The 15,519-nt window shown below is 43.1% G+C and overlaps 1 protein-coding gene across 1 annotated transcript in view; it reads left to right on the forward strand.

Moving 5' to 3' along the window:
* The first annotated feature begins 579 nt into the window (after positions 1-579).
* The window catches only part of onecut2 (one cut homeobox 2), a 31,660-nt gene continuing 16,720 nt past the window's right edge, over positions 580-15,519 (forward strand). Inside the window, exon 1 of the mRNA XM_066646136.1 lies at positions 580-2,015. Coding sequence (XP_066502233.1) covers positions 887-2,015 — 1,129 coding nt within the window. The 5' untranslated portion in view covers positions 580-886. The remainder of the gene's footprint in view (positions 2,016-15,519) is intronic.

Raw genomic sequence — 15,519 nt, forward strand, 5'->3', positions numbered from 1 at the left:
TTACTAAGCGATGAACAAGGATCATCAAGATCAGACAGTTCTACACATAAATGACGGTTCTAATAGGGTCCTTTATTAAAGGAATGTGTTCTGTATAGAACCCGGAACACTTGAAAAACCAAAAGCAGTTCCTTTTCTAGAACCCTCTACAGCACATTGTCCATCAATCTGAGGAACCCCTTCATGATGCAAAGAACCCTTCAGTCATGCCAAAGGTTCTTCAAGTGTTCAGGGTTCTATATGGAACCATTTCCTTTAACTAAGAACCCTTGTAGAACCATGATGTTTAAGTGTGTGGAGTACAGAGAGTTTATCATGTAGACAGTAGTGAGGCAGTAGCCACGCCTCCAGTTCTGAAAACGGGTGGGGATTGGTGGAGCTGGAGTGTCCATCATTTTCTCAGCGAGAGGACATGGTCCCGCCCCCTCTCTCTCTCTCTCTCTCTCTCTCGCTCGCTCTCTCCCGGCCCCTCCCCCCTCCTCCAGTTTGCGTCAGGCAGGCTAGGCTGCGCGCGCACAAACAACAAGCCCATCCCGGGGCAGCTGCAGCTGCTCGCGCAAAAGACGCAGGAGGAGGAGAGGGAACGGACATGGAGAGAGAGAGTGAGCAGCGGCGCCTTTGATCGAGGATCTCCCATTTTTTATTATTGTTGTTGTTGTTGTTGTTATTGTTTTTAAACGTCGAGAAGACAAAGCCAAAATAAGACCTAAAAATACCAAAAGAGAAATTAATAACAGAAACCACGAGGCCTTAGAGGGAGACAGAAGGAGGAGGAGGAGGAGAAGGAGGAGAAGCAGCACCAACAATAACCCCGAGACCACCGCTAACTGCCACTACGCGGATAACCCCCCCCCCCAGAACCCCCCTTTCAATGGACTCTGAGTGAATGAAGACCGCATACACCGCCTATCGATGCCTGGCCAAGGACCTGGACGCGTACGCCATGAACCCGGAGATGACAATGGACAGCCTCGGCGCTCTGCACGGCGGCGGCGTGCTGAGCCATGAGCCGGACCTGCTGGGCGGCGGGAGCCCGCACAACGGCGGCGGAGGCGGCGGCGTCGTCAACGGCGGGCGTGCCGTCTCCTCCTCCTCCTCCCTGCGGATCCACCAGGACGTCCGCCCCATGGTCTCCGGGATGGCGACGATCCTGGAGGGCGCGGGAGGCGAGTACTCGTTGCCGCTGCACCACGCCATGAGCATGCCGTGCGAGACGTCTCCTCCCGGGATGGGCATGAGCGGCACGTACACGACGCTGACCCCCTTACAGCCGCTGCCCCCCATCTCCACGGTGTCGGACAAGTTCCACCACCACCATCACCACCACCACCATCACCACCAGCGGCTCTCCGGGAACGTGAGCGGCAGCTTCACGCTGATGCGCGACGAGAGGGCGGCTCTCCCGGCCATGAACAACCTGTACGCCAGCCCATACCACAAGGACATGAGCCAGAGCCTGTCGCCGCTGGGCTCCATCCACAACCAGCACGGCTACGGCCACGACAAGATGCTGGGCTCCAACTTCGACGCGCACCAGCACCTGACGCGCGGGCTGGGCGCCCCCAACGCGGGCATGATGACGCACCTCAACGGCATGCACCACCACCACCATCACCACCCCACGCACCATCCCCATCCTCCTCCTCCTCCGCCCCCTCCTCCTCCGTCGGTGCTGGGCTCCAGGGACCGGCCGCCTTCCTCCTCCTCCTCCTCGGCCTCCGGGGCGCCGGGCTCGGGCGGCTCCGTGGGCTCCGTGGGCTCAGGCGGTGGCGCGCTCGAGGAGATCAACACCAAGGAGGTGGCGCAGCGCATCACGGCCGAGCTGAAGCGCTACAGCATCCCGCAGGCCATCTTCGCGCAGCGCGTGCTGTGCCGCTCGCAGGGCACGCTCTCCGACCTCCTGCGCAACCCCAAGCCCTGGAGCAAGCTCAAGTCCGGCCGCGAGACTTTCCGCAGGATGTGGAAGTGGCTGCAAGAGCCCGAGTTCCAGAGGATGTCCGCGCTGCGCCTCGCAGGTAAGACAAGGTGCTCCTTGCTTTTTTTTCGTTTTTTCCAACCGATCTCTCTCTTTGTCTTGTATTTCTCTCTATATTCTTCTTCTTTCTCCTCTCTCTCTCTCTCTCTCTCTCTCTCTCTCTCTCTCTCTCTCTCTCTCTGATGCTGTACTTGAGCTTGTGTTTGTACTTCTACTTCTTAAGACCCTGGTTTTTGTAAAAGAGGGTTCCCACTCGGTGTACTCTTAGTGTATTGATTGATTGATTGATTGATTGATTGATTGAGGAAATTTGCAATTGTGTGAAATTCAGGAAAACCAGAAAATGCTTTATAATGGGTTTAAAACAAAAGCAAACAAAGAACGAGACACAATCTGTCATCCTATCTATCTATCTATCTATCTATCTATCTATCTATCTATCTATCTATCTATCTGTTTGTCTAGTTCGTCTCTTAAAACCTGGCCTGCATTTCTCTAAAGTAAACTCATGCTCTCTTACTGCTGCCTGGACGCACCATCACATACAGACACACTGGAGCTACAGACAGTGCACATTGGTCTTTTAAAGTCCAGCGACGGACCCCAAAGGGTTAACCACATTCATGTTTTAAAGAGAAACCACAATAAAGCCCTGGAGCTGGACGGCACACTCCTGTTCCTGTAATTAAAGACACTGGAGACGTAGAACTGAGGGGATCACCACAGTGCGTATTAGTAGACGAACAGGAGCAGCCCATAATACTAACAGGAATACGGCATGAGAATGATACACCGGGGGATGGCAAAGACAGTCCTGCCTCTTCTGACCTTTAGGAGCTTCATATTAGGGTTAGAGTTAGAGTTTGGGTTTGAACTAGAGTTAGTTAGAGTTGGGGTTAAATTGTGATTAGAGTTTGGGTTAGAGTTAGAGTTTGTTTAAATTTAGAGTTGGCGTTAGAGTTTGAGTTTGATTAAATTTACAGTTGGGGTTAGAGTTTGGGTTAGAGTTAGAGTTTGATTAGATTTAGAGTTAAAGTTTGATTAGATTTAGAATTAGAGTTTGATTAGATTTAGAATTAGAGTTTGATTAGATTTAGAGTTAAAGTTTGATTAAATTTAGAGTTGGCGTTAGAGTTTGAGTTTGATTAAATTTACAGTTGGGGTTAGAGTTTGGGTTAGAGTTAGAGTTTGATTAGATTTAGAGTTAAAGTTTGATTAGATTTAGAATTAGAGTTTGATTAGATTTAGAGTTAAAGTTTGATTAGATTTAGAATTAGAGTTTGATTAGATTTAGAGTTAAAGTTTGATTAGATTTAGAGTTGGCGTTAGAGTTTGAGTTTGATTAAATTTACAGTTGGGGTTAGAGTTTGGGTTAGAGTTAGAGATTGATTAAATTTAGAGTTGGGTTAGAGTTAAAGTTTGATTAGATTTAGAGTTTGAGTTAGAGTTTGAGTTTGATTAGATTTAGAGTTAGAGTTTGATTAGATTTAAAGTTTGAGTTAGGGTTTGAGTTAGAGTTGGGCTTAGAGGTGGGGTTCAGGTTTGATTACAGTTTAAATTAGAGTTGAGGTTAGAGTTTGATTAGAGTCTGAGTTGGGGTTAGAGTTAGAGGTGGATTAGAGTTTGAGTTAAACCTGACTTTTCTTGTGTCAGAAATTAATCCACAAAAAGTTGAAGTATAATTTCTATTGTAATTCCGGTCAGACTCTCCAGACTGATCTGAATCTTTACATCTGCCAAGAGAACACCTATATAGATTAAAACAAACAATTCTCAACATATTATTATTATTATTATTATTATAGTAATTATGTAATTATAATAAAACACTATTATTAATATTATTATTATTGTAATTATTATTATTATTAGCAGTAGTCTGTCAGAATGATCCTCCAGATCTCAGCGGTGCTCCTCTCAGTCTCTCGATCCTCGTGCCATTTTCTGACCGTTATTGGTCAATAACTGCGATCAATATCGATGACAAGAGTCTAATCTGTTGTTTCATTTCCAAAACACATTCCTGCTATTGATCCTCTTTTTAGGAACACGGTTTTAACTTTGGGAAATTTCCTTACAATTTTAAATATAAAAAAATAATCTTTAAAAATTAAGGCTGTATTTATTATTATTATTATTATTATTATTATTATGAATGTGCTTTAATTGTTAATGACTTTTTCTAAATTTAAGGAGGTTTATTTTTGCACGTTTGTGTTTTTTATTCCTTTATTTGATTTCACCGCGTTGGTGTTGGCTCTGAGTAAAGCGACAGGGATGTGTGTGTGTGTGAGAGAGAGAGAGAGAGAGAGAGAGCGTGTGTGTGTGTGTGTGTTTGATAATTCTCCGGACTCTTTAAGCGCTGTGTGCAGTTTTTGCTGCTGATTTCTGAAAAAACGGCGAATTAAAAACGTAATTAAAAACGTGTCTTTCTCTGCGTTTTTAAGAGAAAACTGAACGGATCCCGCGCGGCTCGGCTGTCCTTGCTGCAAGGTTGTTGCCCCCTCTAGCGACTGAGAAGGCACCTCCAGCATCCCCCTGATCCTTTGTTCAGGAGAAAAAAGAGGGGGACGACAGACCCGGCGCTTTTATTCGCTTTGCTTTAAAGGCGTTGTTAGTAAATCCAGATTTGCGATTCGGTTTTGCGATCGCTTTGCTTGGTTAGAGTTTGGAAGAGTGAAAGTGTGAGAGCTGTGATTAAACACTGGCAGCAGTGTGGGGCAGGAGCTGGTGGTCTGCATCAGTGGGTGTTGTTGTGATGATGTGGTTAAATCAGATAAACACTGTGTACATCATCACAAACGCAAATCTGAATTTGTGCAAATGTTGCATATAAGCGATTAGCGTTTTTTATTTTTGTATGTGTGTGTTTGCGTGGTTTCAAATGAACGCACAGTGGATATATTAATTTGTAGCACGGACTGCATAAACAGTGCATAGAAAAATCATAACAAATGAAAAATCCCTGCATTCCAAAACATCAGCGCATACCACCGTAGCTTATCCATCGATTATTCGAGATTATTGGAATATGGACTAACAGCACGTGCTCAGTGCATCCACATAATGAAGTGGTGTTTGGGAAGATAGATGGGTCTAAGCTCTAGTGGAGAACACGAGAGGAAGAGACGTCTTTGAATTTCTTTCACAGAGAGAAAAAAACATTTTTCCAATGCAATATTCGCAAAAAACGATGAACCGCAATTTCTATGGCTTTAGACAGAGAGTGGGCGTTTTTTTTAAACGGAAGGGGGTGGGGGTGGGAAGGTATTATGTGAGGCAGAGAGGGGCAACTGAAGAGAAGAACAGAAGCTGCATCGCCTCCATGAATTATTGATAGGAATCTCCGCGTGACCCCGCAGCTCTCAGCGTCACCTTGTCTTGGGTTAACCAGGCAAAATGGGAGCGCGCGCTCGTGCACGAGCTTTTGTTCCAAACGGAGGGACGCGTTTAAATTGCTTTAAAAAATAATGAGGACTAAAGAGAGAGAGAGATAAACGAAAGGATTATAAACACAGGGTGTAAACGTGTGAATGAACCGGTATAAATCACTGCTGCTGTTCCAGAGTGAGCTCTAAACATATACACAGTGTTTACAGGGGTCTCACCGCGTATTAAAGGCGTAGTGAGGGGTCTCACGCACATTGTTATGTCACGTGATCACATATCTTTCACCTTATGTCATGTAAGCTTACAGTTACTCACGTTATGTCACGTCCTCGTGTGTTGTTTACATTAAGTCACGTGTGATCACACGATTCTGGAATGGAATGTAAACGAACTCATTGTGCCACGTGTGATGACATATTGTAGCATGCCTACAAAATAATTCCCTCACGTTGTGTCACGTGACCCTTACATTTAGGGGTGATTACATGTTTGCGTTATGTCACGTGACCATGCTTTGTTTACATTATGTCAATATAAAGACAACACGTTAGGACCTGTTCCTATATGTCATGTGATTTTCTGTCGTTCTCATTGTATCACGTGATAATTGTTGTCATGTGATGTCACCTTTACTCATATTCAACTACGTGAGTATATTTGTCACATTATATCACATGCTATTTATTAACGCAATTGCACAACGGGTAGGTTTTATTTATATTATGATACATTTGATTACATACTATTAACGTATGTAAATAAACATTTATTCACGTCTTATTTACACTATTCTTCATTTTCACATATTACTCATAACATGTCACACGTGATCACAGATATATTTACTCACTTTACAACATTTAACTCTATATCTATTCACACTATGTCACGTGTGATCACATGATGTTCCGTTAATGTCATGTGATTATGCATAATTTACATTATAACCAATGTAATAACGTATTATTCACCTTGTAGCTGGTTACGTCACAGTCCTCTGTCATGTGATTGTCATTTACATTATTTCAGATGTGATCACGTGTCATTTTTATTGTCCTATTCACATTTCATCATATGTGGTATTGTTACCGTGTCACGTGTCATCACCATATATCACATGAGTCACATACGGTCACATATTACCATTATAACATGTGATCACATGATGTACACGTTATGTCATACACTGCGTCATGTAATGTATTTTCATTATTCCGTGTGATTACATAACACTATTCACGTTATGTCTCATATGTTTTTGTATTTCTCAAACTGTGTCAGCGATCACATATTTATCATGAAGTCACGTATTATTTACATGATGCCGAATGAGATTAGATATTATTCACATTATGGAAGGAACAGTCATATTTGTCTACGCCACGTGATTATGTCTCAGGCTCAAATATTATTCTTAAATTGCATGCAGTCATTACATCACAGATGATCAAACATCATCCACAGGACATCGCACCTAATCATATACTTCATTATAATTCTTAAAATCAATTATAAACGTAGAAAAAACGTATCTCCCAAATTAGTAACTTTACAGGAGAAGGAAAAAAAAAACTCATTCAATGTCAATGGGAGTCAATGTAAAAAGATATTATTCGGACTAATTTTGGAGCGTTTCTATTGGTCGATTCTTCATTAAATTTACACACAGTGTGAAGAACAGCTGCTGTGTTCAAATGACGTAATAAACCCAACATCCACAAACACAGAGACATGTGTTTGTCTTTAGACAGAGATAATATATGCATAATATACTAGAATTAATAATACATTATTATTATTCATGGTTTACTCACATTATTATTTTCATATGATTTATATGTCATTCCACAGGTCTGTTATGTCTGGTGATTCTGTATATTATTAATAATTTACCACTGGTATATGTCACCGTTAGTCCATTAATCACATAAACAATCACGGGTATTTATTGTCATTAAAGGTACACTCACACTTGGCCAGATGTGATGAATGATGAGTCCGACTGCGTCACTGTTATGTGATAAAACTGACATTACATCATGCAGTTTTTAAAGAACAGAGAACAGAAAGGACAAAGAGATAAAAATGTGTTCTAGTGTGCGTGTATAATTTAGTATTACAGTTACTGCCTCTGTATTTCACTGTAAGGATTCATGCTTTTATTAACCCTGCGTTTAATCTCAGTTAGACACGTCCTCAGTCATAGGAACTGGGCCTAAACCTGAGTTACACCCTGAATTAGGAACAAAAGGAGGTCTCAGCTTTTCTAAAGGGAAGGCACGTTCCCTTTTGTCCGGGGCGAGTGCTCTGCGAGAAAATGGCCCCCCGTCCTCGCGCTGTTCATTTGCTCAAACCAAACGTGACATTTGACTCCGGGCTCATTCCTCGCAGCAATCAGCTCCAGGCAGCAGGGCGAGACCCGGCTAATCAAAGCGGACACACAGCCGCGCGAGGTCAGCTTCACGGAGACACCGGAGGGAAGGCTGGGACGAGTTCCCCAAATGAATTTATCTAGAACCTTACTCAGGCGAGACACTGCAGGTGAACAGGGTCATTAAACACAGCAGATAGCACGGTGGAGAGAGGCCAGACCATTACTGAAATCCATATATACGACTGTCTCATATATTATGTGTTGTTATATGATGGGTTCTGTGTTGCTGGATGTTTGTTAAAATGAAGAAAAATACATTGAAATATGCAAATTGTGCACATTAGCCCTCCACTTATTTCTGGGGTGAATTCAAAATGTAACTTCTGTAGATTAATGATTGACGTTGCGGTTGTTTTCTGTTTATATTTAATGACTATTCCTGATTTAAAGAGGAAACTGAACCCGAGGATTACGCTCCGTTCTGTCCACATCCATTCTGACCCGAGGCTGTTGTGATCGTATAAAACTGGCTGTTGTGGACGATACTGAGGTCCCTGTTACGTGCGGATTTATAATCTCCACCTCTCATCCCTCAGCTGTAGGGCCCTGTTTTATTTAAATTGTGATCAGGAAATTAACAAAGGAACATGAATGTGGGAACAATGTTAATTGTAATCATTTTCTGTTGTTGATCGTCTACGCTTAATTTACACTTAATTTACTCAGTGCAAATGTGTTGTAGATTTCCGAATGATGCTTAAAATATTTATTTCCGAGTGAATATATAAGACCATGTTTATTTATTTAATAGAAAGGACTCTACTGGAAGTTTAATTTCAATCTCATTGTTTTATTGATGAAAACTACACTGTTATTAATCACAAACCATGCTTCAAGTGATTTGTCATCTATGCTCCAGCCGTGAGTGCGATATTTGGAAATCCTTCAGTAAAGTCCTTGAGAATATAGTTATAAATGACCGTGTACGGTTTCATGAGCGCAGGGTTTCTGGAAGTTACTGATCAGTAACTGAAGGATGTCTTCAAGGACTCACCTGAGTGCTGCTGTCGGTACAAAGATGTGTGGTATATTTACTCATACACAGACCCTGTGTTCAGTGTGACGTGAGCAGAGAAAATGTCGACACAATGTGATGAAATCTGTGTTTTTCCAGTGGACTGCAGGCATTTGGAATTAAAGTTGAAGAGACGAGATTCATCCCAAATATTGAAAGCGAGACCTTCCTGGTTCTAGTCTCTCGCCTTCAAAGTATTGCCTTTGGAGATGGCTCTAGGTTCAAAGGTTGTTTTTTAACTGAAGACAGAAGCAGAGAAAAGAGAACAGGAAGCTGACAGAGGCATCAGAGCATTTCCAGATAAAACAGAGATTAACTCAGAGATTAGATTAAACCAGATCAGGGTCCTGATCGATCCGCCTGATTCATTTACGAACACATGACTGAGAGCTTTTAAAAACAACACTCGGTGCTCATTATCACTCCGTCTTTCTTATTGTAGTTTACAAACATGATGAAAGGGCGTAAACAGGGTCGTGAAAACGACTGGAGCGTAGACTAGACCAGAACCTCCTCGTTTCCACGATCACTGTCCATTCACTCAGCTCCACTGAACACACGGGAGCACGGTTTGTACGTGTTAAACTCCAGCAGCGCTGCTGTGTCTGATCCACTCTACACCAGCACAACACACACTAACACACCACCACCACGTCAGTGTCACTGCAGCGCTGAGAATGATCCACCACCACATCACACCTGCTCTGTGGGGGTCCTGAGCGCTGAGGGACAGGGGGGAAACTGGGCTGACAAAAGTATGCAGAGCAACAGCTGGATTACAGTCTGTTACGTTAGTGTGTGATGATCACATACAATTGGCACCGTGTGACCATGTTTATCCCCGGTATGTCCCGTGTTTACGTGTTGACTTCATGTGCGAGGCGAGGGCACACATGATCTCTCTGGGTTTATTTCCCAGTCCTGGCCGGGTTTGTCACTGTCTCAGACAGATGCGTGTAGCTGGACGTCTGCGGATCGATGTTGGGGTAAATCTCTGGAAGATTAAAAGGGCATTAATGGCGGCAACCATAACACAAGCGTGTGGAACCAGCAGCCATTGATCTGGAACCCGATCCGGACTTGTTCCAGTAAAAAGCTGACAAAGGGAAGTTTCTTCCCAGCACGCCAGAGTCTGACTCGGCAAACAGACCGATAGATAGATAGATAGATAGATAGATAGATAGATAGATAGATAGATAGATAGCCTATGCTGTCCAACTGTTGGCATTGAGCATGTGAACCTAGTGCATCCCATGATTTTCTAAGGAGATTACACACTAGATGTAGATATTAATGGGGACACATTCTCCCACTTCTCCACAATAAACACAGATCTGGTTCTTTTATTTATTTGTTTGTTTGTTTGTTTGTTTGTTTGTATATTTGATTTTCAGAATGTTTTAAAAGAAGTTTAAGCCTAACCTTTAACAAATATAATAATGATAGAAGAGAAATAGAAAAAAGGTAAGAATGGGAATGAATGTGTAACTGCATTGCAATTTAAAATGAAGCAAAAAATATAAAAATAATTAAATAATAAAATAAACATAGACCACAATATAAAAATAAACAACAATATCAGTGGTAGTGTAACAAACAGTAATTGTAGTTAGTAGTTATCAAAATAAATAAGTTAATATATAGCTAAAGAGATAAAAAGATGTCCAGGGTGTTAACCTCGTTCAGGATGTCCACGAAGGCACCCCCCGTATCCCAGAAAGCACTTTTTGATTTTGATTCATTAGAACGAAGCTGTTCCACAGCAGTGAGGAGCGAGGAGCTGAAGCTCTGGTTTTTAGCCGTTTTCGCTCTGTTCTCTTTCTTCTCATTTCTCATTTAGAATAAGAGCCGAATAAGAACAGCTCGTTTTATCCCGTGTTTTCTGACTTAGGCAGCACACAGAAACTGACTGGGAGGTCTTGTTTCACAGTCTGCGGGTTGGTGGGCTCCATGTACACGTTTAAAAGTGCACATGTACAAAACGAGGAAATGTTTTATAGTATTTTTCCTTTAAAATTGTTTGCTCCAATGTTGGTCACAGTGTATTTTCATTTAGAAAAGCGACGCTTGATGAGTTTGCATCACACAGTGGGCGACTCAAATGGACTGCTGCGTTGCTTAATGAATTCTCACCTAATCAGTGGATTAATTAATGCCGCCTCAGCTAACAGGCCATGAGAGAGAGGGAGAGAAGGAGGGGTGTTAATGGACGACCATTTTTAGAGAGCAGTTTCTCTTAATCAGTGGGAATTAAGCTGGAGGACCCGATGGAAAATGCTGTTAAGAACGTAACATCCGAAATAAAGCAGCTGCTTGCTCTGAAGTAATCAGCTGAGGCTCAGATGTGCGCAGGACACTGATGTGCTCTGCTCACACTGGGCTTATTATGAGAGGCTGAAAATATAGAGCATTCAGGTGACTGTTATCCTATATATGTATTTCAAGAGCAGCTGCCCGTGATCCTAAAGCCACTTTGCTGAATGATAAGCAGGAGCCAGAGGTGGATAAAATCTCCCTCTCACGGCTGTAGAAACGTGGAACTGTGTTTCATGAACATGATTTTAATCTCACTGTAAATGATAACATCAATATGGAGGGATAGAGGCCAGCTATGACTCATAGTAAAAATGCACCAGTGTTTTTAAATTAAGCAATGATTGATTGTAGAAACTGTATTGGTATTTACTGTAAAATGACAACTGCTGTTTACAGTGGAGTGAAATCTGAAGTGGTAGTTGGTGATAGTGTTATTTTGCCTAATGATTTAATATTCTGCTGGAGTCAGGTTTGAGCTGTGTTTGTTGTGTTTGTCTGAAATGAATCCAATTCAGGGTTGCGGAGGGTCCGGAGTCTACCCGGAATCACTGGGCACAAGGCGGGACTACACCCTGGAGGGGGCACCAGTCCTTCACAGGGCAACACACATTCACTCACACCTACGGACACTTTTGAGTCGCCAATCCACCTACCAACGTGTGTTTTTGGAGCGTGGGAGGAAACCGGAGCACCCAGAGGAAACCCACACAGACACAGGGAGAACACACCACACTCCTCACAGACAGTCACCCGGAGTAAACCCACACAGACACAGAGAGAACACACCACACTCCTCACAGACAGTCACCCGGAGGAAACCCACGCAGACACAGGGAGAACACACCACACTCCTCACAGACAGTCACCCGGAGGAAACCCACGCAGACACAGGGAGAACACACCACACTCCTCACAGACAGTCACCCGGAGGAAACCCACGCAGACACAGGGAGAACACACCACACTCCTCACAGACAGTCACCCGGAGGAAACCCACACAGACACAGAGAGAACACACCACACTCCTCACAGACAGTCACCCGGAGGACTACAACCCACAACCTCCAGGACCCTGGAGCTGTGACAGAGACACCACCTGCTGCACCACCGTGCCACCCCTGGCCAAAATCGTTTCTGTAAAAATACATAAGCAAAACGTCTCTCAAACCGCATCCAGGTTTTAAAGTCTCACGGGGGGAGAGATTTCATTTAAAGCACTTTGAATTAAAATATAATTTGTTTGAAAGGTACAATATGCAAAAAGGTGATTGATTTATTGATAATAATCTCTGTAGATATGTAAATTAGAGAGTCCTGTTTTATTCAAATGACTGTTTTAATCCAATCACGGTAATCGTCCAAGACAAAGCAGAAGGTGTACCGTCAGCTTGTGTTTGGATTATCTCTGGACTCGGCCCTGACGGCGGGGGTCTGGAGCGTCTTGTGACCTGGGGATAACTGTCAACACGCTGCAGACTCGAGCAAAGGGCAAAGTTTTTCTGTCTCTCAGCTCAGAACCTAAAAAAAACAACAGAAAAAATGCAGCTGTGCAGCTGTCAGCAGACGGAGAGGAGAGCTGGAGCAAAGGCCTGTGTTCAGTTTTCTCAGACGAGCCGCTCTGAGACTTGGGCTTTGAGTTCTGTGTTTGTCTGGATGATTGGAACATAGACCTGTCTCACTTTTACACAGCACTGGTTTATATTCAGCGTGTAGCAGAGCAGAGGCAGAGTCTCTCTGTCTCTCACAGTCAGTCAGCTCCGTCTGCACTCACCACATGTTTTAACATCTCTACGATTTACAGCGCTGTGCAGACGCTCTTCCTCAGACAGACTTACAGTTACCTACTCCTGCTTACTAATGCAGAAGCAGCTGTAGTGTTAGGACTTTTATTGCCGTGGCGTGCTGTGCTTTCACAGACGCCGAACGGAACCCTGGTTCTGTTTTAATGAAGACAGCGGTGTTACCCACTACACTGACCAACCACCCATATATGAGGTGCACCAATAAGTGTTTCTGTGTAACTCACACATACTTTTGGATACATTATTATCCCCAAAAGCAGAACAAATCCATCACGCGCTTCACAAGGAGCTCATAACGAATGCAGCGCCCAATACATTCTTCACTCACCGTTTTCACACTGCTTCATTTTTAGGTTATTTTCTGTTGAAGAAAGAATTGAGAATTGTGTTTTTAATATGACACACAGTCACCAAACAATGACAATAGTGGGAGCATGTTTGAATATTTAGAACAGTGATTTATTAAAACATAATTGTACACTGTAATAACTCTGTAAGTACACTGTGTGTGGATGAAGGTTTGTGGTGTAATATCTTGAATGTACAGGATGGAGGTCTATCAATCCAAGGAACAAGCTCTTATAGCCCTTTTATACCCCTCTATATACCCTATATATTCTCCTCTTTATACCCCTCTGTATTACCTCTGTATACCCCTCTGTATACAACTCTGTATTCCCCTCTGTATTCCCTCTGTATTCCCCTCTGTATTCCCTCTGTATTCACCTCTGTATTCCCCTCTGTATTCCCTCTGTATACACCTCTGTATTCCCTCTGTATTTCCCTCTGTAGTCCCTCTGTATACACCTCTGTATTCCCTCTGTATTCCCCTCTGTATTCCATCTGTATACACCTCTGTATTCCCTCTGTATACACCTCTGTATTCCCTCTATATGCACCTCTGTATTCCCTCTGTATACACCTCTGTATACACCTCTGTATTCCCTCTATATGCACCTCTGTATTCCCTCTGTATACACCTCTGTATTCCCTCTGTATGCACCTCTGTATTCCCTCTGTATACACCTCTGTATTCCCTCTGTATACACCTCTGTATTCCCTCTGTATGCACCTCTGTATTCCCTCTGTATACACCTCGGTATTCACCTCTGTATACACTTCTGTATACACCTCTGTATTCCCTCTGTATACACCTCTGTATACACTTCTGCATTCCCCTCTGTATTCCATCTGTATACACCTATGTATACACCTCTGTATTCCATCTGTATACACTTCTGCATTCCCCTCTGTATTCCATCTGTATTCCCTCTGTATACACCTCTGTATTCCCTCTGTATGCACCTCTGTATTCCATCTGTATACACCTCTGTATTCCCTCTGTATACACCTCTGTATTCCCTCTATATGCACCTCTGTATTCCCTCTGTATACACCTCTGTATACACCTCTGTATTCCCTCTATATTCACCTCTGTATTCCCTCTGTATTCCCTCTATATTCACCTCTGTATTCCCTCTGTATTCCCTCTGTATACACCTCTGTATTCCCTCTGTATTCCCTCTGTATACACCTCTGTATACACCTCTGTATACACCTCTGTATTCCCTCTGTATGCACCTCTGTATTCCCTCTGTATACACCTCTGTATACACTTCTGTATACACCTCTGTATTCCCTCTGTATACACCTCTGTATACACTTCTGCATTCCCCTCTGTATTCCATCTGTATACACCTATGTATACACCTCTGTATTCCATCTGTATACACTTCTGCATTCCCCTCTGTATTCCATCTGTATACACCTATGTATACACCTCTGTATTCCATCTGTATACACTTCTGCATTCCCCTCTGTATTCCATCTGTATACACCTCTGTATTCCCTCTGTATACACCTCTGTATTCCCTCTGTATGCACCTCTGTATTCCCTCTGTATACACCTCTGTATTCCCTCTGTATACACCTCTGTATTTCCTCTGTATGCACCTCTGTATTCCCTCTGTATACACCTCTGTATTCCCTCTGTATGCACCTCTGTATTCCCTCTGTATTCCCTCTATATACACCTCTGTATTCCCTCTGTAAACACCTCTGTATTCCCTCTGTATACACCTCTGTATTCCCTCTGTATGCACCTCTGTATACACTTCTGTATTCCCTCTGTAAACACCTCTGTATTCCCTCTGTATACACCTCTGTATTCCTTCTGTATGCACCTCTGTATACACCTCTGTATTCCCCTCTGTATTCCCTCTGTATACACCTCTGTATTCCCTCTGTATTCCCCTCTGTATTCCCTCTGTATACACCTCTGTATACACCTCTGTATTCCCTCTGTATTCACCTCTGTATTCCCTCTGTATACACCTCTGTATTCCCTCTGTATACACCTCGGTATTCACTTCTGTATTCTCCTCTGTATACACTTCTGTATACACCTCTGTATTCACCTCTGTATTCCCTCTTTATACACCTCTGTATTCCCTCTGTAAACACCTCTGTATTCCCTCTGTATACACCTCTGTATTCCCTCTGTATGCACCTCTGTATTCCCTCTGTATGCACCTCTGTATACACCTCTGTATTCCCTCTGTAAACACCTCTGTATTCCCTCTGTATA

This window comes from Hoplias malabaricus, chromosome 15 (assembly GCF_029633855.1).
Source record: "Hoplias malabaricus isolate fHopMal1 chromosome 15, fHopMal1.hap1, whole genome shotgun sequence".
Taxonomy (NCBI): Eukaryota; Metazoa; Chordata; class Actinopteri; order Characiformes; family Erythrinidae; genus Hoplias; species Hoplias malabaricus.